The sequence below is a fragment of the Dermacentor albipictus genome, unplaced genomic scaffold (genome assembly GCF_038994185.2).
Source record: "Dermacentor albipictus isolate Rhodes 1998 colony unplaced genomic scaffold, USDA_Dalb.pri_finalv2 scaffold_14, whole genome shotgun sequence".
In the NCBI taxonomy this organism is placed as follows: Eukaryota; Metazoa; Arthropoda; class Arachnida; order Ixodida; family Ixodidae; genus Dermacentor; species Dermacentor albipictus.
In genome coordinates, this window is record NW_027225568.1 from 8136063 (window position 1) to 8161686 (window position 25624).

Below are 25624 nucleotides of genomic sequence, written 5' to 3' on the forward strand. Positions count from 1 at the left end.
GGGGGTATGCCACATGATTTCGGGGGGGGCCCGGGCCCCCCCGGGGCCCCCCCCCCCCTGGGTACGTGCCTGGTCCCAGGCCTAGGTAACGCAGGACTTGCCTGCCCGTTCTTGTTTCTGATAGCCGCGCGAGCTGAGCGGTCCTCTGCGCCTCGGCGATTTCCTCCCGGGTGTTATGCACTCCCAAGGCCAGGAACTTGTCGGTGTTTGTGCAGTCGAGAAGTCCGAGTGCAGCCTTGTACGCTTTGCGTATGAGCGCATTGATCTTATTTCGTTCGCACTGCCTCCAGTTGTGGAAAGCAGCGACGTATGTAATGTGGCTTATAGCGAAGGATTCCACTAGCCGGGTGAGGCTTTCTTCCTTCATGTCTGCTGTTCTGTGCGACACCCTCTTAATGAGGCGGATGGTCGTGGTGACTTTGGCCGCCAGACGGTTGACCGTCTCGCCGTTGACTCGTTTGCGCTCAATCAGCATCCCCAGCACTCGTATCTTCTCGACAACCGGGATCATGTGACCACCGCTCGTCTTGATCTTTATTGTGTCTTGCTCTCTCGCAGGTTCGTTGCCTTTTGTCTTCCTAGCTGTCCTTTTCGGAGGAATCACCAACAGCTCAGACTTGCTTGGGGAGCAGACGAGCCCAGACCCGTTCAGCTGCTCCTCGATAGCGTCAACCGCCTCTTGCAATGTATTCTCGATGTGTCCGTCGCTTCCTCCTGGGACCCAGAGCGTTATGTCGTCGGCATATCGGACCCGCGCGACTCGTGAGAGGCGCTCGGCCACCCCTATCATTACAACGTTGAAAAGCAATGGCGAGATGACTGAGCCCTGGGGGGTCCCGACACTGCCGAGCTTCTTCTTTTGGAGCCGCAGGTCACCGGCGATGATTTCAGTAGTCCGCTCCGTCAAAAAATCCTTGATGTACGCATAAGTTCTCTTGCCCATGTTTAGCCGTGACACCTGGGCCAGAATCGCAGAGTGTCTCACTTTGTCAAAGGCGCTCTGCAGGTCAAAACCCAAGATGGCTCGCTTGTCTTACGTGTTGGTAGTGTCATCGAGGATTTCATTTTTCAGCTGTATCATGGCGTCCTGAGTTCCGAGCTTGTTTCGGAACCCGATGACGGTGTTTGGGTAGAGCCCCGAATCTTCCAGGTACCTCTGCCACCTGTTCATGAGTACATGCTCCAACGCTTTGCCCACACAGGACGTAAGCGAGATCGGCCGGAAGTACTCAATGTTGGGTGGCTTGCCCGGCTTTGGAATCAAGATGGTCTTGGCTGCTTTCCACTGCCGGGGTAATGATCCTGCTCGCCAGCAAGTGTTGAAGTATGCCGTGAGGTTCTCGATCGCCGCTTCATTAAGATTTTTTAGCGCCCAGGCCGTCCAGCAGATCTCGGCGGCCCTCGAAAGGCAACGACCGAGCGAAACCGGAGGGACGCTGCCACCCCAAAAGAGGGGCAGGCGCGGTCGATCAAAGGGAATAGTGCGGCCGCGGCCGAAGTAGAGGCGTCACACGCCGCCAAGACGTCATGGCCGCGTCACGGTAACGCCTCCCTAACAGGGGAAGGCTAACCGTTCTGCAGGCGTTCACAACAAAGTTTCGTCACTCACTCACTCACTCACTCACTGGGCTTCTTCGATTTTCCACTTCTGGCTACCCGCGGGCTGCCAGAGCCAGCCAGAGCGTCTTCGTTTTTCTCGGGTTGCTCCGCCCACCGCACTACGCACTTCCGCCGGGCGTTCGTTTTGCTCGCGCTGGACGGTTCTGGCTACCCGCGGGCTGCCAGAACCTGCCAGGACGATTTTGGTCTGGCTGCTCTCTGGAAGTTCTCTGGCTAGCAGACGATTAAAAGAGGCGATGGGCACTCGCCGCCATCTTTACGGGGACTTCACGGATTGCTACACGGGCGCTTGAGGACTTAAACTTACCTCGCTCAGCCAACTGTCTACGGTCATCTTCGGATTTCCTTACTTCTAGCGTTATCGTTTTAGGTGCTAACGCTCCGTTCCGCATCGCGAAGCGGTGTGATACGAGCCGTGGTGAACCGTTTGAAGCTTGTGTGTGTGTGTGTGTGTCCCCTGATTGCTTCTTCGCGGCGGTGATCAGCACGCCGCGCTCTCATGCGTGCATGTTATCTGCATCGTGTTCCACGCAAGCTGTAGGCGCTCATTCACACATTGCGGTACATTTTGGGTTCGTCTTTCACTGATGGCGTTCCTCTTCACATATCTCGCGTATGCATGCGGATGTATCTCCTTTTTCTGCACTTAGCTAAGGCTTTGCAGCTAGCCCGTGTGCGCTCCGTCTCTCCGTCGTATGCTTGGGTGGCAGCTCGAAACCGACATGTGTTCGAACTGCAGGCCGTTGATCTAAGAATACACAGATTGCACTCGGTACATTTAGACGCACGTACATTGGCTTATTGCTCTCATGATTGCGACCAATGTTGTTTTTCGTGTGAAACGTTTCGCTGGTCACAGGCGACGTGCATTTTCACGCGCCAGCCGCGTCCCCAGCTCCTTAAATGAGAAGCACCATCAGCCACAACAAACTTTCTGAAATCGAAGCCCAAACAGGTCGGCGCGAAATTTTATGCGTATGAGACGTACCCGTTAACCTGCTTTTTCATGTCTTGTGATGACACAACGCCAACTCATCATTGTCGCCGGTGGTCGACGTGATCGCTGCGAGCAGGGATCCTCCAGCTATCGCTTTCGAGTATACAATCACGATTTCGCGTCTTGTCATGCGCCTCGTAGGAGGCCATCGGTTGCGCTGCGCAAGGCGAGGTTGGCCGAGTCGCGCGAAATCGCGCGAAAGTGATCGTGTTCCTGAATACAACTATATATTTTCAAGCTGGCAACGCACAAATGGGCCGACTACGCCGAGCGCGCGTCGGCCTCGACGGGCGCTGCCATGCTGGTAGCATGTTTACATTTGGCCAGCTGTACCGGCGTTCGATTTTGCAAACTTCGGGCAGGTTCGGGTTGTCTTGGGGATCCCAGCCCACGTGACTTCCTGTCAGAACCGGAACTAGCTGGCTGCCGTCTGGCTCCCAGCGGGCTGCCAGAACTCCGAAAATCGAAGAAGCCCACTGTTACGATATGAAATTGCATGAGAAGGCAAGCGTGCTTCGTGATATAGTCTTAGTGACAAATTTAGTAAGCCCAAGACACAGACGTTACTCCTCTCGTTCTAATAGAATCAAGAGGCCGAATTTCGTATGCAGGTCCGCCAGAAAACAAAACGCAGCCGAACTCTATTATCGGGCGAATATACATGCAATATATCATTATGACGGCTACGTACCGACGCAATCCTGATCGATTGCTGCCAAATCTACGTAGCATTTCTACAGGGCGTGCTGCCTTTAAAGTAATGTACTCTATATGCGGACTCTAATTAAGCTTTTCGGTGTATACGAGACCCAAACATATGAGTGAATTCACCTGCGGGATACTCTCTTGTCGATAAAGGATCAAAATTTGCAAAGGAACGCTTTGAGATAAAATTAGGATGGCACTTTTTCTGATACCGAGAGATTATTGCTATCAAGACACAATTTAAGGCTACTCCTACAGGACTGTAGCGCGTGGTACAAGGCATGTAGATCTACCAATGCAGCAAAAAATTCGATACAATCTACGTATACATACACACGCACATCCTGTCGCAAAGAGTACTCAGTAAAACATTAAACAGCAATGGCAATGGGACTGATCCTTGAGGTAGACCTCTTGACTGTTTATACGTTAACGAAGACAATCCACGTTGAGAGCAGCAAAATTCCCTGCTGTTTAAAAAATCATAAGCTCACGCGACAATATAATTCGCAGACATGCATTCTAAGTGACTAAGGCAGCATATTTTTTTCTTACTTTTGAACGTTTCTGCTGTGAAATTAGTCTATACAACTGCTGGGACACTGGTAGGAAGTAGTCTTTGCAACGCTGTTTTCTTATCTTGTAATCATGCGAGCACTGTGTTACACCAAGGGTTAGAAGACCCACTTTTAGTGGCCTGCACAGTGAATTGAGACTTCTTTATGGAACCTTCTAAAACAGAAAATAAATTTATGGCCTTTTCTTTTTCATTATCCCACTGCTGATTAGATAAAGCCATGTGCAAGACCTATTTGAATGAGCTGAAATTAGCAAAAGTACTTGAATGCATGCATAGCAATTTGAGTCAATGGGCATATGAGCAGACCACTCATAGACGCCGGCTTAGCCCTCCTCTCCCGGTGATCTACTTTTGCTCCGATAGCTCGGCCCTACTACAACCCTCCACTTCTGAGAACGACAGAAAGCTGAGCTAGTTGGTAAGGATCCATTATGCAAAATAGAAGCGAGGCGTGCAGACAGGACACAAGAGTAGAGAAGTGGACAACACGAACGCTCGTGTTGTCCACTTCTCTACTCTTGTGTCCTGTCTGCACGCCTCACTTTTATTTTGCATAATGAACCTCCACTTCTGCACGCTCTTTTCCCCTCAGCTATTTAGATAAGCAAAACGTGTCAAAGCAGGCAATGCTATTCGCTTTAAAGCCAAACAAACGGAACCGCCTATAAACGAGGAGAGCGTTTGAGTGGGCGGTTAAGAACACATTGCGTGTCACCGCCCGCGCTGCATCGGCGGTGACATAAATTTGACGTCAGGAGGTTGGAATAAATCGACGGAATAACTTCAGCTTATTGCACACCAGGGCCGTTATTTCGTAGCGATGCCTTCCACTCGATTCTATGTCATTCTATCATCCATCGCTCACGGCCAGCTGATCCCATAGATAATGCGGGCCTCCGGAGCGTCGCCATGACCACTGACGAAGCACGAAAAGGCATTAGCATCGGAAAAGGCATCGCTACAAAACGGCACCCAAGTATTGAAGCTTGCAGAGGGGCTACTAGGTCTTCCATGTCCTAGTGAAGGTAGCGCTACACAAGTTGCAATAAAAACAAGAATGAAAGAGGCAGTTCGTTAACAAACGATTCTTTCGTTCGTATACACTTTAGCACAACCTCTGTTCAGATACCATTATGGAACTTGCATTTTCATTTAATGCTGAAATTACTGCAGCCCCCCCCCCCCTTCAAATGCAGGCATTTTCTTGCACGATACTGGTTGCCACGTACATTATCTTTGGATTTCAAACTATTAAAGCATATGTGTCGTATCCAGCATATAAGTAGTTAATGAAATAGAAGGTTGACTTGGAGTCATTTTCAAGGACTACGCGAGCACCCGAGGGAAAAAAATACACATTCAGTTACGTCCCTTTAACATCACGTAATAGTAAATGTAAGGACGCACTGGAACTAATGGGGGCTTATCACACTACGAAAAGAGGAAATGTCTGTGTGAGTGACACCTCGATATTGCTGTGTAGCTAAAGGATATCCTTCCCGGATGTGCTGTGTTCTGTCGCCTTCTGTCTGCACAACTACACAATACAGGGTGCGTCGATGTACGTTTTTTTTTTTTACACGATGCAATCAGTTGGTAGGTTGTGCTCGTCTTGTCAGAAGACAGTTTTGCCATAGGGTTATCGTCTTATCACTACCGGCTGCCACAACTACGCATGCGCTGAGTTCACCAGGCTCTGGCATTCATCGGATGATTCCCGTCGGTTACCATGACTGCATAGCAACATGGCAGTGCCACAGTTGCCTGCTTTGACCCATCATCCTATTTGCTCGTGTTACTTGCTTTCCGTCACAAGAGCAAGACATAAATAATGAAATCAGTCGTCACTTAGTCTTATCTCATGCTTAAGACAAAGTATAAGCCCTATTTCGTCGTTATTATTGAGGACAGTTTTTTGTTTTGACATAGGCCTAGAGGGAGGGCATCAAGACAGGAAAGTGTGCCAATTTCCACCTAAGAGATGGTGTTGATTAATGCTGTTCAGTCCTGTGGTTGGTTTCCTGATGCACCAGCTGCTTTCAAATGAATGGGCCTGGACAACGTTGCTTGTAAACACTTTTATTGCAGAAACAATTCTTGTGTGTGTGCCATAGCCAAGCAATGAGGCCACAAGGTAGACAAATGTACAAAGGTACATTTGATAAAATTATCTGCATCTTCTAAGAGCCGCAAACATGCTAAAACGCAGAGGAGACAAAGCTGTGACATCAGAAAATGCAACATCTGCTACAACACAAAGCAAGATCAGAAAAAGGAAAAGCTATGACACTACATAAAAGGAATGAACTGCTTAAATAACGATATATGCCTTGAAACAAAATGTAAAATTAAAACAAAATGTAGTCAACAGTGCATCGCATGCTGAAGTAACAGTGGGACAACGCATCATTGAAAACAAATGAAATCACATCTTTCATGCCACAGCCATGCAATGTCACTTATGTTTCTAATACTGCGTGCCTTTTCCTGAACCTACGTTGAGTCAGAAACTCAATGCAAGTGAAAGGACTGCAGTCGAAAAATGGGGCAGCAACAACTGAATTAACTAAGCACAAGACAGTATGGTACTGGCAAAATGAAGACTGCCAGTCAAATAACATCATTGAAGTCTAAAAGCTTTTCAAAGAAACCACCACGGCCCTCTACACCACTGGCCCTAACTTCGATTTATGTAAAAGTACAAGATTTCAGTGCTGACAATGTCACTTTCCAAGAGGGAAGGAAACTGTCATTTACTTTCCATCTTCCAAAATTCTGGTTTATGGTAAAACTCGTTCCTGGTAAAGTTTCATTTCTGTCATTCGAAACAGGATTAAAAAGAGCAGCCCGAGGTCTACTTTTTGAACTTATAGAACAAATGAAAGCTTCCCTTATTAAAAGAACACTGCCATCATCGACATAATATACTTGCCATACATTTATTTGAAGCACTGGATGTTTAACAGAGTTGTGTGCTGGGGTTACATTTCTTTCTGCGTGCATATAAAATTAAAAGCAATACTTTAGTATTCATTCATGCGTAAACTATGGCAAATAAGTTTCAAAGCACTGGTCCTAGAAAACTTATCATTAAGAGCTCTCACTGCAATGCACAGGCATTATTGATGCACTTTTGCAAATTACTGTACATTTTGTCCCCTAAAATACATAGGAGTCTACCACTGGCCCACTGTCTACCCACTGGCCTACACTTACAATGCAAGAGCAGTGCTTCTTGCACTAGAAAACTACTTGCTCTTGCTTGATCTTTGCTTCCTTGCAAAACAGCCTTGAGACATAACCAAGTAAAAAAGCAAGCAGCTACTTCCAACAAAGCACAAGCTCGTGCCTCACATCACTTTCTGCACACCTTTTCCAACGGTGTTGAACTAAAGAGGAAGCCACAGCACTTAAAAACATAGTTATCTAACCAAAAGAACAGCAAATTCCACCATACTACTTGCTTTTACTCTGCTGTTCCACAGCTCAAGTGCACCTCAAGTGCCCATCAGCAATTATCCAGTACATCTGCTCCAAAAACAAGTTTGCTGACCACACGTTTAGCATCACACATAACAGCAGTGAGCAGAAACAAGTTTGCTGCATAACAAAGGCCACACAACACACTAATACAAGGAAGCAACCATTTAAGATGGGAGGGCCTCATCTTCAAAGACTGGTCACATTTGTTGCTATGCACTCCAGGTCTGGCAAATCTCCACTGCAATAATTACAAAACACTGGTGTTTTACAGGGAGAAGTTTGCATGACAAGAGACTGCGCTCTTAGTGCACAATGAGAAACATACTGTGCAAGAACATTCTTTTAAACATGACATGAAATCAGGCTGCTGTTCTCGTATCCTGCTCCTCCCACTCCCGCAACAGAACAAAACCAAACTGCTTGAACAGTACGCAAGAGTTTATCCTGCTGTGCAGGAGATATGGCCGTTTAATCAGATCTACTTTGCAGCATGTGGTGCACAGAGCTAGCGAAGGCCCCTGTAACTGCCAAGATGTGCTGGTGCCGTTCATGAAAGCTGCAGCAACATAAAAGGCCAATTTTCTAATGCAAGAAGCGTGTCTCGGATACAAAAAGAACGGTCAACAGTGGCAGCTCTGTCATCCACTTCCTTATCTTGACTTGGATTTAAACATAAAGGTTCTTCTCCCCTCTCTCATTTTCAACCAAGACAGCCCACTCAAGCAAAACTGTCATTGAGAAGCTTCTCAGACTCTTTCTTGTGTGTGTGCTTGCTGCCCGTCGCTGTTGAGGGAGAGACAGCACGGCCCACGTACCTGTAACAGACACACAAGCCATCGCTCAGCAACAGTAACTCGGGAATGAAGAACTCCTTCCCCCATTCTTTTACTGCTTTCATTTGACATGTCCCAAGCTACTTTGCCCTTTCTCCAAGCAGACTACTACACACTGTACGTTGCAACTCCATAGGTCATTTCTCTCTATTTCTGTCACACGCATGCACACATGCGTGGAGTACAGAAGGAACAGAGAAGAACCATGAAACCGACGTGCTCAACTTGGGCAAAAGTCCGCACTGGGCACGAGACCTTATGACCCTACTGCCCATCAGAGTCGCCAGCTTCTAACTCTGTCCATCTCCTATTGATGGTTTCAGTTGAAACTACATCATGGAAATATAGCACAGTAGTCATTAGCTCAGCTGAAAACAGCAACACAATATGCGAGCCAATGCACACAATTCAAAATACAGTGTGCCCTCATTAGTTCGAAGACCACATTAACAAACTTTTTCATAAATCCCGTGCTTACTGCTTATATAGTTTCAATGTAAAAATAATTCAGTACTGCGAACTCCAAATTAGAGAACTTTTCAGATTAATGATCGTTATTCTATTTCACTGTCATGTAAAAAAACATTCTGGGGTTTTCAGCGCCAAAACCACGATCTGATTATGAGACACGCCATAGTGGGGGCTCCGGAAACTTGGACCTCCTGGGGTTCTTTAATGCGCACTTAAAGCTAAATGTTAACAATGCCTCAAGTACTACGAACTCATATTCTGAAATCCGGGGATTCTTAGATTTCAATCTATCCTTGACAGCAACTGAAGCAGTAGGCTAGCAGACGACATGGCAGAGAAAGTGTATGTCTTGCAACTTGCCCTCAGGGAAGTGTGGCTCATGGGCTCAGAAAATTTGAGACGGTGGGGGAGGAAAAAACTGCGAGAATGAGACTTTTTTTGTTACAGAGGTGAGATACATTAGGTTGAGTGAGCGAGCAGGAACAGAGGTGCGGGAGTAGTTCTTTGCAGGAGGCAAGGAGCCCCACGGCAGAGTTCATATAGCTGACCCTCGTTGATAAAATCCCATTACGTACGATTTCCTGGTGGCAACGTCCGCAATTGAGAACACGAAAAATAACCCAATTGACTTAGGCTTATTTTTTACCACCTCATACGTTCCCAGAAAGCACCTTTAAGCACCAACGTTCAGTACGTCACCAAACTGCCATCGGACAATACGTTTTTCGGCTGTTAGATCTCATGTAAACATTAAATGTGCGATGTGCGCACAATTGAGAACAGTAGCCGCCCTCCACGGCAGCTTCACCGCAATTTTCGCTTGCCTATCCCACGTGAAAATACCGGCGTACACTCAGTTTCTTATTCCGATACCAGCAAATCTACTACCCGGTCATCGCATGCCACATTCAAAGCTATTGCTGCTAACCCTATTGCAATAAGCATCTTCACTTGTCTGTTTTACCGTGAGGGGTGTAGTGCAGTCGGAAGTGTACTGCACGGTTTTAGTAGGTGATAACCCAAATGCGCCGTCGTTCCCCGCTGCAGGCGGTGCGATGTGAGCATCACGTTTCACTCTGGCAGCTTCCGGTGTAGCCCGCTAGCTCATTTTACTTCGGTTTCCCGTCACTATCGTAAGACACAAGATAATAGAAAAACAACAAAACACGTCTCGGGCCACTGATGCCCCACCAGCTCGACACGCGCTGGCGTTTCATGCCTCCTGCAGCAACGGTTCGCGCGACACTTTACATTATGTAAATGTCAACTACAGCTGAGTGTGTCGAATTTTAAAGTGCAGCTCTTAGGCGTTGGGCGTCGGTGTAGGTGTAACCATGCGAATGCACTCGTGCCACTGCTTGTGCGTTCCTCATCGTCTTCTTCCACAGGCGGCTCCGATGCCGCTTATGATAGCGTTGCTATACTGTCCCTCCCTCTGCATAGGTGCAGAAGGCACTGAGCCACTGCCAATCGGTGTGGTGATTTCGGTCTCAAACTATTTGCCTCAATATATCGCCAACTGAGAACACATATAAAGCTGTGCCTAAATTTCGCATTAGGGAGTATCATAATCATCGGACATTTTTTTTAAGTTACTTTGGATCGCATGTTCTCCCGGCTAGTGCATTTTTCTTTCTCTTTTTTCCCCCCAAGACAAATAAATGAGGTTCTACTGTGTAATGAACACTAAAGGAAAAGCACCGCATAGTGCCCAAGCATTCAAATTGGTAAACGCAAGAGCACTGCCATGTTAACACACTGCGAAGGTTGCCGGCTCCTCAGATCAGGGTGTCTACCAAGTTGACATTTCCAAATTCCCTGAGTTTTCCAGGTTTTCCCTGAGCACCTTTGCGAAATTCCCTGAATGAGCCAGAACTTTGTTTTATGTCAAGACAGGCCGACACCACGTTGCCCGATGCTGTCACTCTCTAGTAAGCATACTGAAACAAAAAAAAAGACTTAATCCAGTTTGAATAGTAAGGAGTAATATCTATTTTATTTAAAAAGAAAACAGAAGGAAGGTGTAAAATGCACAGCGAAAGAAATGGTAAAGCCCATTCCAAATTGAGTCGAACATTTTCAAATACGAATGAAAAGGAGATGCATACATAAGTAAATATTTTTTTAGTATCAGCTATTTCTATCAACTGATAGCAAGCTCCTCTGTATGAGGTCCTGAACTTTGTCACAACTAAGGTTCTCTCTCAGCAGCTGGGAAGTCAACCTCAACTGTCCTGACATACTCTCAGCCCGTACACAACATCTCAGTGTTGGGTTTCACTGCGTAAACAATTTATTTTGGTTTGGATGAGGGACACCTGTGTCTCAGCATCAGCCATCACTTAGTTTTTTTAGCTCAAGCTCCTTCAAAAAGGTGGCGGCGCCCTTCCTTTCCCGTTAATTCCTCAGTGCGTCGGTCCTTTCTGTTCTCATCCTCCTTCTACCACGCTTTCACCACATGGATCATCTGAAGCATCCTCTTGGTCAGTTGTACAGTCAACATTTGATTTCTTGGACTTCCGAGGGGCCGCAAAAAAAAAAGAAAAAAAACGGGCAGTTTGAAAAAAATTAATGCGTGTCTTTATAACTGCCTTTAAGGGCTAAAATTACCACAGGCAAGTCTGAAAAAGCTCTGAAGGCCTGCCAGTACGCTTATTAGGCATATCAGGGCTTGTACTGTGACAGGAGACGACGTGCACGCATGTGTAATTAAGTAATGTATACTGTGTCCAGCGACAATTGCCCCCTTGCCACGCTTGTTATGCTTCACCGCCTAACACTAGTGTACTGAGGCGAAGCTAACTTTCGGAGACTGGCATTACGCAACGCGCTGTGCTCTGCGAGTTTCAAAGCCAATCGCGAGGATTACAAAGGCGGAGTCGGTGCCATTGGTGATAGCGGCGAATTCTTTCAATGAAAAACACGGCACCGCACGGCAAGAAGCTTAATCGCGAACATAGAAGCAGCTAGGCCTAACGTTGCCGCGGTGGTGGTTACGGCTGCCAGCGGATCTGCCTGCGAGAGTGCCGGTTCGAGGCGGCGAGATAATCAAAATAGCGGCGGCGGCGGCTTTGATTAATGCCATTTCAGACCTGCAGTCAGGGCAGTATACATTGACTATATGGAGTACGTGGTGGTGCCGCAAAACCGTGCAAATTATCGGGCATGTCCGAAAAATCGGGCGTCTAGAAAATCGGTCGTTAACTACTCTGGCAATACATCGTGCCGATGACACGGCGTCAATGACGATTCGTTGCGATTCCTCTGTTACTGGAGCCAGCATTAACACGACTTTCGTTCCCTTTCAATAAAGTTACAGCTAATTTTCCCTGATGGAAGCACAAATTCCCTGAGTTTTCCCTGAGTTTTTCCAGACTGTTCAAATTCCCTGAGAATTCCCGGTTTTCCCGGTTTTCCCGGTTGGTAGACACCCTGTCAGATGCTTGCAAGACTTGGCAATAGTATTCAGATCCAATAACATAACAAAAATAACTGGAAGCATTTAACCTGTGCTGCAATGACATTCAACAACAAACCATGGGACGAGCATTACTTGCTATCATGACATGCTCAACAATGAGCCATGAATACGACAGAAGGGCGGAGATACTTGAAGCCATTCGCGCCGGGAAGATGCAGCTTGTAGTATTAGGACTTGAGACTGACTCCAACCAAATAACTGAATTTTATTAGCCCGACGTTTCGGAGCCCATTCGGCTCCTTCTTCAGGGGGTTGTTCTTCGGGGGTGGCGGTGTGCCGCTTTTAAAGCCACCGCCAGCCCCGAAGAACAACCCCCTGAAGAAGGAGCCGAATGGGCTCCGAAACGTCGGGCTAATAAAATTCAGTTATTTGGTTGGACTCAGTCTCAAGTCCTAATCAATTTCCCAACCAGACAGGCAATTCTGTCGAAATGTTTAGCTTCAAGCTTGTAGTATGCCTTGTAGCATGCACTGTGAGCAGCTGTGTGTGTGCGTGGTGTAGCCCATGCATTTGGGCGCTATGCAACCGTGGGAGCAGATAATGCTAAGATTTCCAACGGTATGTGGTTTGCAGCTATAACATATAGCAGTTATAGCTTCTCTGTTCACTGTCGCAAGTGTCACTCAACGGAGTTATGTGCTCAAAGCCAATCGTGTAGGACATGGTCGTGGTGTCTCAATTCATGAAGTCAAGATATTTTAATGACACCTGCACCCATGAGCTTTCTTTTGACTCAGTGCACTGAGGATGATGAACCACAAGGTTTTCAGGGGCACCTGGAGCAGTTGTGAAAGCAAGTTCAAGGCATATTCAAGGCCTTCAAGATAAATCCGGAACTTCCTTACAATCAGCTTGGCAATAACATAGCAAAATTAACTGGACGCATTTAACCTGAGCTGTAACGACATTAAACAACGAACCATGGGACAAGCATTACTTGCCATCATGACTTGCTCAACAATGGGCTGTATGACAGAAGGGCGGAGGTACATGAAGCACTTTGCGCCGGGAAAATGTCGCAAGAAATTATTGCGTGATTTGGGTACAAGAAAATGCAAGTGTACTGTGTAGCCAAGGCATGGAAGACAATCATGGCACTACGATAACGTGTTTTACCACTGCTCGCCTGACCTGTGGCCCCCCCTCCAGACCTAACTGCAACCTACTTGTCTACTACGTGTGGGGCATCATTGGGGCATAGGTTAAGGGGGGACGCAGCTTTCGCATCGCGAAAAATGGCAAAAAAATCGATTTATTGAAAACAAATTTCCAGTTTCTATAACTATTTCCTGATTTCGAAGAATCATCCCTATAAACCAGGGAGAAGTTCTCTAAAAATTTGTTTTATCAGCCAAGGAGGCGAAAAATTTCGCGGAAATCAAGGAAGAACAGCGTTTTTCAAGCCACAATATTTCTGGAATGGCGCAACCGAGCGCCGCCATCTTGGTCTCGTTGGAAAGCGCATTTCTCCGTCTTCAAATCTGCCGCTTCAGCTGCCTCCTCCGTACAGACACAAGCAACCGATAAGCAAATAATTGAAGGTCGTGCCGGAGTCTGCGATTGGCAGTGCCCGCCATGCGACTCCAGCGCGTTTCGCCATTGGTCCAGTGCTCGCGTCGCCTGCTCGGCTCTTTGCACCTCGCGAGCCCTGGAAGTCTCCACCCGCCGTAATCTCGACGTGTAAAAACGGGCGCCACGCGGACATCGCAGTAGCGTGGCCGATCCGTACGTTTCTGGACGGCTCTGACCCGCGGCTAAGCATTCCGAGCATCGGTGACGCGGACTTTGCGACCAAGATTCGCGCGCGGAATCCTCGGTCATGCGGGTAGACCTTTCAGCACTCAGTATTTCGGAATTCGTGACCAAACACATCGCGCGTGCAATCCTCGTACCACGGCTAAGCATTTCGTGCATAAGAAGGAGTCTCCGACTCCTCGATCAAGCACACCGAGCGCGGACATCTCGGACCCTCGCCTAAGCGTCTTGCGCATCGGCACCTTGGACTGCGCGACTAAGTACATCGAGCGTCGGCTCTTCGAGCCCGCGTCTACGCATTTCACGCGTCGGCACCTCGGACTGCGCGAATAAGCGCATCGAGTGCCGACTCCTAGAGCCCGCGTGTAGGCATTTCGCGGTGTCAGGACTGGGGGCTCAATCCCATCGCTCGTGATCCGTTGTCAAGATTGGAGTCCGGCATGAATTCGAAGGTAGCTGGCCCATGCCGTCGTCCAACTTATCCACGCTGAGGACGTTGATGAAGGGAAGGACTGCTTCTCATCGAGAACGAGGAATACGGGTTTATTTACAGTATTTACATGCAGTTCATCAGTCTAGCATGACTGCGAGAGAAAGTACGTCAGCCTAACACGGCTGCTTGAGAGAGTGTCTCAGTCCAACATGACTGCTTAAGAAAAGTGTCGAGCATCCGCACAACAGCAGTTTTTAAACACTCGGTCCTCCCGCGATACAAGGTGACGCGAACGTTCGTTTAGTCATCGCAAACTAGCCGCCTCTCCGCAGGACGGTTTACACACGTACACATGCACACACACACACGTGTTCACGGTCCGAAACTGACACCACACGAATTTTGTAGAACTCGGAACCATCGCGAGTAGCACATTGTCTTGCGTCTTGGTCGGTGCGTGGGAAGGAGCCTTCCTCGGCGTTCCCGCGTCAACTCCCCCACCCGTAGCAGATCAGGTCCGCGTTGTCGTGTTGCGCACAAAGCCTGCTTCGTCGAACTCCTTCAGTCACAACGCATCCTAGCTGAAGCGACGGAGAGTGGAGGATGCGCGTATTGTTAGCGACACAAAGTCGACTTAGCCACACCGTGGCTAGAGGTTGGCGCCGCATTCCAAGATAAGGTTGCCACCGCTGGCGTAACTGGCTGGCAAACTCACACTGCAGCTGGCCGTTCTTAACAGCGCGTTAGCATCTCGGATTGCGCGAATAAGCGCATCGAGTGCCGACTCCTCGAGCCCGCGTCTAGGCATTTCGCGCGTCGGCACCTCGTACTGCGCGAATAAGTGCATCAAGTGTCGATTTCTCGAGCCTGCGTCTAGGCACTTCGCCCGTCGGCACCTCGAACTGCGCAATAAGCGCAGTTCGAGCATCGACTACTATCTTCGGCTAGGCATATCACGCGTCGGCACCTCGCACCCGCAACCAGGCATACTGCGCATTCACTCTATTATCATATTGTCACGATAGCTTGTAACAATGGACAAGAATGGCACCGAGAGCGGCGCTGCTGCGCCGGCGTTGAGAGCGCCGCATGCGAAGCAAAATTCTATTAGCGGGTGGTACCCCTCTCCCATCTCTCGTTCGCGCCGCCTTGATTGATGATGTATGGGGTTTTATGGCGCTAGGGCCAGGTATGGCCAAAGAGCGCCATGTCTGTGCTAATAGGTTTGCAGTGTACTTATGATTACTATGAAGTTGGTGTGACGTGGCTGTAAAGGGGCCTTAAAATATACGCACTAAAGTGCGTAAAATCTGTATAATAAAATTATGGCGATGACGTATGACTTGTACTATGAACATTTAGATGCATTTAAAAAGAATGATACGATAGGTAAAATATAGCAGATTATAAGAAATGCTAGAGCACTACTGCCTCCTTAGGGCCCTTGAAACACAAGGGCCTGGAGGCATGTGCTATGCAAAACAATTATCGCAGTGGCGTCCTCTGGAGAGAGGAGGCGCTACGAATGCATGGGACTAATAACATGTAAGACCACCTCTCTGATGAAACCTAGGACTGTGTCTGTATTAAAATGTGGTTCTGGAGCAAGAAGCATTGCAGGATGGAGAGGAATGTGCTGTCGGTATGCTAATTAAAAATGTCTCTTTCTCTCAGATTCGGCTTCCCGACACTCCAGGAGGACGTGGAGTGCGGTTAGCCTCTCCCCGCATCTACCACAGGTTGGAGGCTCACTTCCGGTGAGTAGAAAATTATCGGTGCCAAACGTGTGTCCTATTCTGAGGCGACAGAATAGGACATCTGTTCGGCGCGATTTTGTAGTAGAGGGCCAGAATCTTAACTGTGGTTTTATCAGGTGGAGCTTATTATCCGTTTCCGCGTCCCACATGCGTTGCCAGTGGTCTCGCAATCTCCTTCGCAAGAAAGGTCTCAGATCTGTGACAGGCACCGTAGCGGTAGGGTTAACAGCTTGCGATGCGATTGACGTGGCCATCTCGTCCGCCAGAACGTTACCCTCAATGCTCCTGTGGCCAGGCACCCAGCATATAATGATACGCTGGTTAGATATGTACGCTTTACACAAGACGGCGTAGAGTTCATTAAGTACAGGATTTTTGTGCGTACAGATTCACGTCAAGGCCTTCACGACGCTTAGGGAGTCTGTATAGATCGCTCCTTTTGGAAGTTTTGATTTTCTTATATGCTTCACAGCAGAGAGTAATGCGTAGGCCTCGGCCGTAAGTATGCTAGTTTCCGGATGCAGTACGTCGGATTCCGAGAAGGATGGGCCGACGGCTGCATAGGATACCCCGGCATTTGACTTCGAAGCGTCTGTGTAGAACTCTGCACAGGAATGCTTGAGCTGGAGTTCTAGGAAATGCATTCTGATTTCGATCTCGGGTGCATGTTTTGTTACTTCTAAAAAGGATATGTCACATTCTACGATCTGCCACTCCCAAGGTGGTAACAACTTGGTTGGATGCATTATGCGAAGCTCGAGGAGTGGGACATGCATTTCATGACCAAGCTCCCTTACACGAAGCGAGAAAGGCTGTCTTATGGAGGGACGATTGCTGAAAAGTGTAGCGCACGTCATATCGATAACGGTATCAAAACATGGATGTTCAGGATTAGAGCGCACTTTAAGGAAATACGTAAAGCCGATGTATGATCCCTGTAGGTGGAGAGACCATTCATTCGATTCGGCATATAAGCTTTCAATCGGGCTTGTTCTGAAAGCGCCCGTGGTTAAGCGGATACCTAGATGGTGAACAAGGTCAAGCATCTTTAGCGCGCTCGGGGCGGCAGAGTTATATACCACGGCACCATAATCTAATCGTGACCGGATTAAGCTCTTATAGAGATTCATTAGGCACTTCCTGTCACTACCCCACGTAGTCTGGGATAGAAGTTTCATTAGGTTCATTGTTTTCAGACACCTTTCTTTAAGATGTTTAATGTGTGGGACGAAAGTGAGTCTATTGTCAAGTATAACACCTAGAAATGTGCGCTCTTTGTTTACAGGTATCTGTTGTCCACACAGTTCTAAGCAAAGATCCGGAACCAGGCATCTCTTTCTTGTAAACAAAACACAGGAACGCTTATGAGGATCGATTTTGAATACATTTTTCTCTGCCCACCCTGACACCTTGTTCAAACCATGCTGTACCTGACTCTCGCACACTGCGAGGTTACAGGATTTGAAACCTATTTGAATGTCGTCCACATAGACGGAATACAAAATGGCCGGTGGTAAGGATGCACGAAGTGCTGTCATCTTAACAATAAAGAGTGTGCAACTGAGCACGCCACTCTGGGGTACACAAGTTTTTTGTGTGAAAGGACGTGACAGGACATTGCCAACTTTTACCCGGAAAGTGCGATTGGACAAGTAGCTTTTTATTACGTTTAGCGTATTACCATGAATGCCCATTTCCAATAAGTCTCGCAAGATCCCGTATCGCCACGTTGTGTCATACGCCTTTTCCATATCGAGAAATATCGATAAGAACTGTTTATGTATAAAGGCGTCCCGGATATTTCCTTCAATACGTACAAGATGGTCAGTTGTGGAGCGCCTTTCTCGGAAGCCACACTGATAGGGATCAAGCATTTTGTTCTGTTCAAGGAAATTGATGAGTCGCCGATTTATCATTTTTTCAAATACCTTACACATGCAGCTTGTGAGGGCTAACGGGCGGTAGCTTGCCACTGAGGAAGGATCTTTGCCTTGTTTTAAAACAGGAACCACAATGGCTTCTTTCCATGCGGTGGGGAGGTACCCTGCGTCCCAGATAGTGTTGAAAAGTGTAAGTAGTGTAACTTGCGTGTCATTGTGTAAGTTTTTCAGCATTTCGTACATGATTCTATCAGATCCCGGTGCAGAGCTCTTGCATGCGCTCAAGGCAGCTCTCAACTTTGCAATACTAAAGGGGCGGTTGAACGGTTCATTCTGCCGACACTTTCTTATGAGTGGCTTGCATTCTTCTATTTGTTTATATTTGAGAAAGGGTTTGGAATAATTGGTGGAACTTGACACGCTCTGAAAGTGATCCCCAAGTGAGTCTGCTTGTTCAAGCAGGGTATCGCCTTGTGTGTTTACCAGGGGGAGTGTATAAGTTTGTCATCCTTTTATCCTGTTAACCCTGTTCCAGACTTTCGCCTCCTCTGTATAAGAGTTGATGCCTGATAAAAACTTCTGCCAGCTTTCTCTTCTGGCCTGTCGGCGGGTTCGCCTGCCTTGTGATTTTACTTTATTAAAGTTGATAAGATTCTCCGCAGTGGGGGAGGCGCGTAGCAACCCACACGCTTTGTTCTGTTTTTTACGTGCGATCCTACAATCGTCGTTCCACCACGGGACACGCCGTTTGCACGACAGGCCATTTACTTGTGATATACATTTACATGCGGCATCTATTATGAAGGCTGTAAAATATTCGACAGCAGCATCAATTCCTAGCGAGGACATGTCATCCCATGAAATACTAGAAAGAGTTCGCAATTTCTCCCAGTCGGCAGTGTCAATCTTCCACCTAGGAGCCTGTGGTGGATATTCCTTTTCTTCAGGTGTTCTAAGCAGTATTGGGAAGTGGTCGCTTCCGCAGGGATTGTTGTTAACTTGCCATTCGAGTTCAGACAGTATTGACGGGGAAACTAGGCTAAGGTCAATTGAAGAAAAGGTTCTGTTTGCGAGACAGTAATAAGTGGGTTCCTTCTTATTCAGCAGACAGGCACCGGACGAAAAAAAGGAATTGTTCAAGAGCGAGACGACCTCGTGCATCGATACGAGAGTCTCCCCACAAGCTGCTGTGTGCATTGAAATCACCCAGAACAACATAAGGTTCTGGCAATTGATCTATATAGGATTGGAATTCATGTTTCGTTAATTTGTGATGAGGGGGGTTGTAAAGAGAGCTAATAGTGATAAGTTTGTTTAGAAGAACAGCTCAAACCACCACTGCTTCAAGAGGCGTTTGTAGCTGTAAAGGTTGACACGCAATGCTTTTATGGATGACAATGGCAATAACGCCCGATGATGCGACACCATTATCGCGATCTTTGCGAAAAGTTATATACTGTCGGAGAAAGTTTGTGTATTTTGATTTTAGGTGTGTTTCCTGTAAACACAGCACTTTTGGATTGTGTTGGTGGATGAGTTCTTGTACATCATCAAGGTTTCTCAGAAGACCTCAGACATTCCATTGTATGATTTGTGTATCCATATTTAAAGTGAATTGGTGCTGTGTTTACGGAAACGGTAGTGATGCCTTAGATTACAGAGCTCTTGCGAGGCCCTGTTACCGGGGTTCTGCCTTTTTTGGAGCGTTCGAGGGAGCCTCGCTGCTCCTTAGGCGCTTGGTGCGCCGTGGGGATAGGTGTTGTGTCCATTGCCTCTTGTGAGGCGCCGGACACGCGCTCTTGAGAGCGAGAAGTTTTTCGAGAGAGTCTCACCTCGGAAGGCGAGACCCCTGCGCCCACCAGCCCGGAGGTCGATGGGGCTCCCTGAGGGATTGGGCTCCCGCCGGCTGTTACCAGCGCTGGAAGGGGCCGGGGAGGTTGGGGCAGCCTCGGCTGCGCCCACCTTCGGGGTCGATGGCCCCGTCTGCTGTGTTGGCGTAGCAGCGTCAGCTGCAGCCACCGGGGGGGGGGGGGGGGGCGGCGGATGGCGTCACTGCCGCCTCACTAGCCCCGTTTACATGAATGCGACAGTGCCGCATCGCATTTCCAAGCGCATTTGGGAAAGGCGATGCGACGCAGTTTACATGTAGCGCCTCAACTCTCGCTAGAGTTACTGTATATGCTACCGTAGGTAGCACATACAGTAACTAACTCTCGCGAGAACGTAGCGCCACATGGTGTCGTATAAGGGAAGTGCAACCGACTTCTGGTGTAACTGGTTTCCGGTAGTGGGCCGAGTGCACGTTGGTGGTTGAGTGCGGAGAAATAGACAGTTTTAGTTTAGCGTACGCAACTTATAGCGTACGCTATACGCTATAGTGTAGCGGACGCGAAGCAGTACACGTTTTTTGCAGCTTTAGCTGGCCAGCGAAATCTTCGGATCTCGGAGGCCATATGCCGCCGTTGCGGCTATTTTCCAACTCTAGCGATAGGTAGCGCTGACATCTCGAATGAATGTGAAGACGTCTACCCAGCGGTCGATTTAGGCACCACTGGCCTCCTTGAAGCCCTTGGATTCAGAGGGAGCAGTGGTAAAGCAAACATGTCCGCAATAGACATTAGTAAGCGGCGACTGGAAGATTGGTGGTAGAAAAGTAGGGAAACGACAAAAGACGGAGGCGTACAAAAGCACAGTTCGCAATAGGGGATCAGAAAAGTTGGGCGTGGTAGTTCATAGTTTTTTTGGTGTCTTTTTTCATTGTTTAACCTAGGTAGCATATTAGGCAGTATAATAGCAAGAGCTTGGTGGCGCAACCCACCGCCCCGTTCCAAAGGGGACGCTCATAACATCCATCCATCCATCCCATTTCTTTCGTTAGCCTTCGACTCGTTCGAAATGAGAATCGATCTCGAAAACACCACAAGGTTATCCATAATACCCTGTCGTCGAAGCGGCCTGAGACTAAGCGCAAGCCGTTTACACAATCATTTGCTGCGAACGAAGTGCATTTTACAAAAGCAACGCCAAATTCAATTCGAAGCGGGCAGCCGGGACCGCCGCCATGTTGGTGGCTAATTCCTTCCCATCATTCCTAATGCGACGATCCTGTGTTTACATGCTCCGCGAGAGTCGAGTCGCATCCGTAAATCTACCCTCGCGTGGCGCATTAATGCGATGCGCCTTTCTAGCGCATTACTGCTGTTTACATGAATGTGATGCGCTAGAAATGCGATGCGATGCGACACTGTCGCATTCATGTAAACGCGGCTACTGGGTGTGGGTCGGACAGCCGCCTGAGACCGTTGTGGCGCTGCCCCCTGACGCGCCACATCGGCAAAGGTGTGCTTTGGCAGTAAGGATACCCGCCTGCGTGCTTCTTTGAAACTTATGTTTTCTTTTACTTTGATCATTACAATCTCTTTCTCTTTTTTCCAAGATGGGCACGACCGCGAGTACGCGGCGTGCTCCCCATCACAGTTCACACAGTGGAGAGTGTTTTCACACGATTCAGCGGAGTGCTCATGAGCACTGCATTTTGCACAGGTTTGGCGGCCCCGGCAGTTCGATGAGCTGTGGCCAAATCGCTGGCATTTAAAACATCTCAGAGGGTTTGGGACATATGGTCTGACCCGGAGCTTCACATATCCTGTCTCAATACTCTCAGGGAGCACATTTGAACCAAAGGTGAGAATTAGATGTTTTGTTTTGATCTCTTTTCCATCGCGCCTTAGCAGAATTCTCTTAACATTGATTACGTTTTGATCGCTCCGGCCTTCTAATAGTTCAGCGTACGTAAGTTTCATCAGGTCATCATCCGAAACTACACCACGGGTGGTGTTCATCGTGCGGTGCGGGGTAACTGTGACTGGGACATCTCCAAATGATAGAAGGTTAGGCAGTTTCTCGTGTTGTTTTTTGTCGCGGAGCTCCAAAAGGAGATCACCGCTAGCCATCTTTGATGCTTTATATCCTGGTCCAAATGCCTGAGTTAGAGCCTTTGAAACAACAAAAGGTGAGATTGTTCGTGCTTGTTTTCCTTGTTTTTCAGAATGGATTACATGAAATCGCGGGAAAGTTTCTTTTTGGCGTCCAAAAAATTCAGAGATTTCTTTGGTGCGCCCCCTCTTCATGGAGCGATCAGATAGTGGAGGGAAAGAACTAGCCATACAGGAATTGAATTTTCGGCAATAACGCCAGCCACCCACCATGGAGCCCTACAAGGGGACGCTACAGGGACTGTATGTACAGGTCCTACAAACGCCAGCTGTACGTCATCACTATAACCAAATATGAAATAACCTAGTTTGGCTATTCACACAAGGTTAACCCTTGCTGCCTGGAAAATTGGAATTATAAAGAAGCCAGGAGAAGACAGGAAAGATGGAAAGTGAGAGAAAGACGAAAGCTGGAGGGAGAGAGAGACAGGAAAAGGCAACTACCGATTTCCCCCGGGTGGGTCAGTCCGGGGGTGCCGTCTACGTGAAGCAGAGGCCAAAGAGGTGTGTTGCCTCCGCTAGGGGGCCTTAAAGGTCCGAACACCCGGCGTCGGCTCAACCCCCAGGATCCCCCTTTCCCCGGACACGGCTAAGCCGCGCACGGCTACACGCGGGAGGGTCCAACCCTCGTGTGCTCGGGTACGTGGTGTCGCAACACACCAAACGCCTGCTGACGCAGACGCCCCTGCGGGGGCACCGCATTGATTGCCTCCTGCACTGCGCGTGTTTGGGCACGTTTCGTGCCGCGCGCGGTGTGTACCTACGTGTGTGCGCGTGGACATTTCATTGGAAGGGCGTTGTAGTCTGTTTCACATTTAGGGGGAAACTCGGAGCGCTTGAGTCAGGCGGCGACAGCAGCTCGCGCAGGTGCTCGAGGGGCGGGATCTTGAACGGCGTCGTCTGCTACGGCGGCGCGCGCTGGCCGCATTGTCGGGAAACCGTCTACTGTCAGTTGCAGGGCGCCGATCTCATCGTTACCGCGTGAAATGAGCCGGTATTCTTTACTAAGCGTTGTGCGACGCCCACTGATACGCCTCGAAGGTAGTTCATCGCTGCATGGCAGTCATTGACGACGTACTGATTCCATACATTCTTGACGGCCCGTATCTGGAAGGCGACTATATATCCTAAAGCGATAGGTCGTCGATCCACACTGCTCGTGTTGTGCAAGAACTGCTGGAAGAGCGCGCATGCAGTCACTCTCTTGGAGTGGTCGCCTCAATCCCCGGGCGCCAACATCATTTAAAATGTCTGGGGCTCGTTGAAAGTACCGCTGCCTTAATTCCCCCCCCCCCCCCCTATCAGACACCCGAGGATAGGCTTCGATCCACCATCGTCAGTGACTGGGACGCGCTGCGAATGAACACATCCCTGATCAAGTCACTCTACACTTCACTGCCTTCCAGGATGAGCGCTCTCATCGCTGCCGCTGTGGACATGACGAGATACTAACTGAAGTTCGGAGCGTGACGTGTCCGATTCCCCGCCGGCGGGCAGGGTCTGTCTGGTGTAGTGATTGATTGTCGAGAAATATCACTTCCAGCTCACTGGCTTAACCTAAAACATTCCTTTAATCGTATCCGTTTCATGGAGGAAGGAAACGGTGGAGAGGCCCTACCCCCTTCGCGCGCTAGGAGAAAAGTGTGGAGGAAATGACGTAGTAGGTCCTCCTTTGTTTTGCCGTTTTTTTTTTATTTCTTTGCTGTAGCGGCCCCGCCTTTGGGGCACAATGGCGGCTTTGTTATTTTCTGTGCGCTCATACGTGTTGCTCCGTAGGTTTCGTACCGTGGCAAAGGTGACGTACGGGCAGGTTTGCGTTGGTCTCCGTGTTTTGTTGCGCTGCGTTATCTGGACCGTGCTCTACCGGATGTTGCTGTGGCCAAGTGGGACAGAAGGAACTAAAGCTCGTGAAATGAACGCGCATGCAGCGCTGTACGCAATGTACCGCGCCACGGCAATGGCAACGGACGAAGGAATATCCGCTGGAAATTTCGCCCTCTTTGGCGGAATCGTGCTAACGTGCCAACGATTGTTTAGTATTGCTTCGGAGCGCGCGGGTCCGAGCAGCACGGTTGCGCGCAGCGCGGCGTGGTTTCGCGAGAAATGTAAACAAGATAGGAGAGCTGGCCCAATAGGCGGAGCAACGCCATGAGCAACGCCGACTTCCGGCTTCACTTTCGCTTCACAAAGAGTGACGTCAGGGCCTCTCCTGAGTTTCCTTCTCCCGTGTATACGTTTGTTTCATCGTGTTCGACCCGCATAGTTATCACTGTTGAGTGCTTTGTTCTCCTTTCGAGTCAAACGAAGACTGAGCACGTTGCGCGCACATTTTGGTGCGTCTTGTCGCTGCTTATTATGGTAGCACACACAGTGAAGAAATATACGTGCACGCGCTCAGTACCCCACCCTTTCGAAAGAACAAACGAAGCATGCTGTCAAAATAAGTTTGTGGAACTCCATTATCGCTAACGAAGGCTCAGAGTTTGGCGTCGCACAACGTTTAGTAAAGAACATCAGCACAGTTCCCGCAGTACCGATGAAATCGGTGCACTGCCCCTGACAGTAGCGCGCTTCCCGACAATGCGGCCAGCGCGCGCCGACGTAGCAGACGACGCGGATCACGACTCCGCCCCTCGAGCATCTGCGCCTGCTCGAGCTGCTGCCGCCGCACGACTCCATTGCTTGCCGCATCGCGATGCAATACGTTCCGAGTTTTTCCCTAAGTGTGACACAGACTGTACACTCTTCTATTTGCCTTTAAGAAGATCGGTACGCTTGACGATTATTTTTATGGCTACAATGCGGTGAAAGGGCAGCGTCTGCTTAACCATGTAAGTGACGCTGAGCAGGTAACTGGAAACGACATCGTATGTGCCGCCGGAAAAATCGTCAGCACATACGATGCGGCACATGCATACGGCACATACGAGCTAAAGTCATTTTTGCAGTTTCTCACATTATGTTTGCTACAAATCCGTGTAGTCTCTGATGGCGACAACGGACTTCCATCGACACTGTGCGGAAATAAACAAAATATATCGCTGCATAGCACAAGTACGACATGTGCACACAACTTGAACTAGTACGTCCCCTACAATATGGAATAGAGACAGCAATGTAGACAGCTTGGCCATTTTTTAACAGTGCTCAAGAGGCGGAAGTTGAAAGTATTGGTAATCATTCCTGCTTCAGCAATGCCGGCGCGACCAAGACGCGGGCGTGTATCGTCCATTAACTCGATCGCTAGGTGCAGTGGTGATGCAGGAATGAACTCTGGTCATGTTCAATGCATCGTGCTCATATTCAATTTCTCGGCATGCGTGAACTTCGGCTACTGCTAGCGCATACAACAGAAGTGGTTTGCATTCTTGAGCAGCGCACACACAAACGAAACACGAGAAAGAAGACAGGACAAGCGCTCGTCGAACAACTTAAAGTTTTTTATATGAATAAAAGGATTATATACCGAGTAATTCTTAAATTCATGTGGGTTACATATAAAAACCGTCATACACTCAGCAGTGATCAATGAACGAGCTCGCTTCGTTTGCCAGTTGTTTACTTCGCTCGACGCACCGCAGTAATCCATGTCTGTCGTCTGCTTTTTTCGTACCATTTCCTTGTGAATCGGCAC

The 25624-nt window shown here is 48.5% G+C and overlaps 1 protein-coding gene across 1 annotated transcript in view; it reads right to left on the bottom strand.

Annotated features, from left to right (window-relative positions):
- Window positions 1-5965: 5965 nt before the first annotated feature.
- The window catches only part of Ogdh (oxoglutarate dehydrogenase Nc73EF), a 281327-nt gene continuing 261668 nt past the window's right edge, over window positions 5966-25624 (bottom strand). Inside the window, exon 22 of the mRNA XM_065438718.1 lies at window positions 5966-8200. Coding sequence (XP_065294790.1) covers window positions 8104-8200 — 97 coding nt within the window. The 3' untranslated portion in view covers window positions 5966-8103. The remainder of the gene's footprint in view (window positions 8201-25624) is intronic.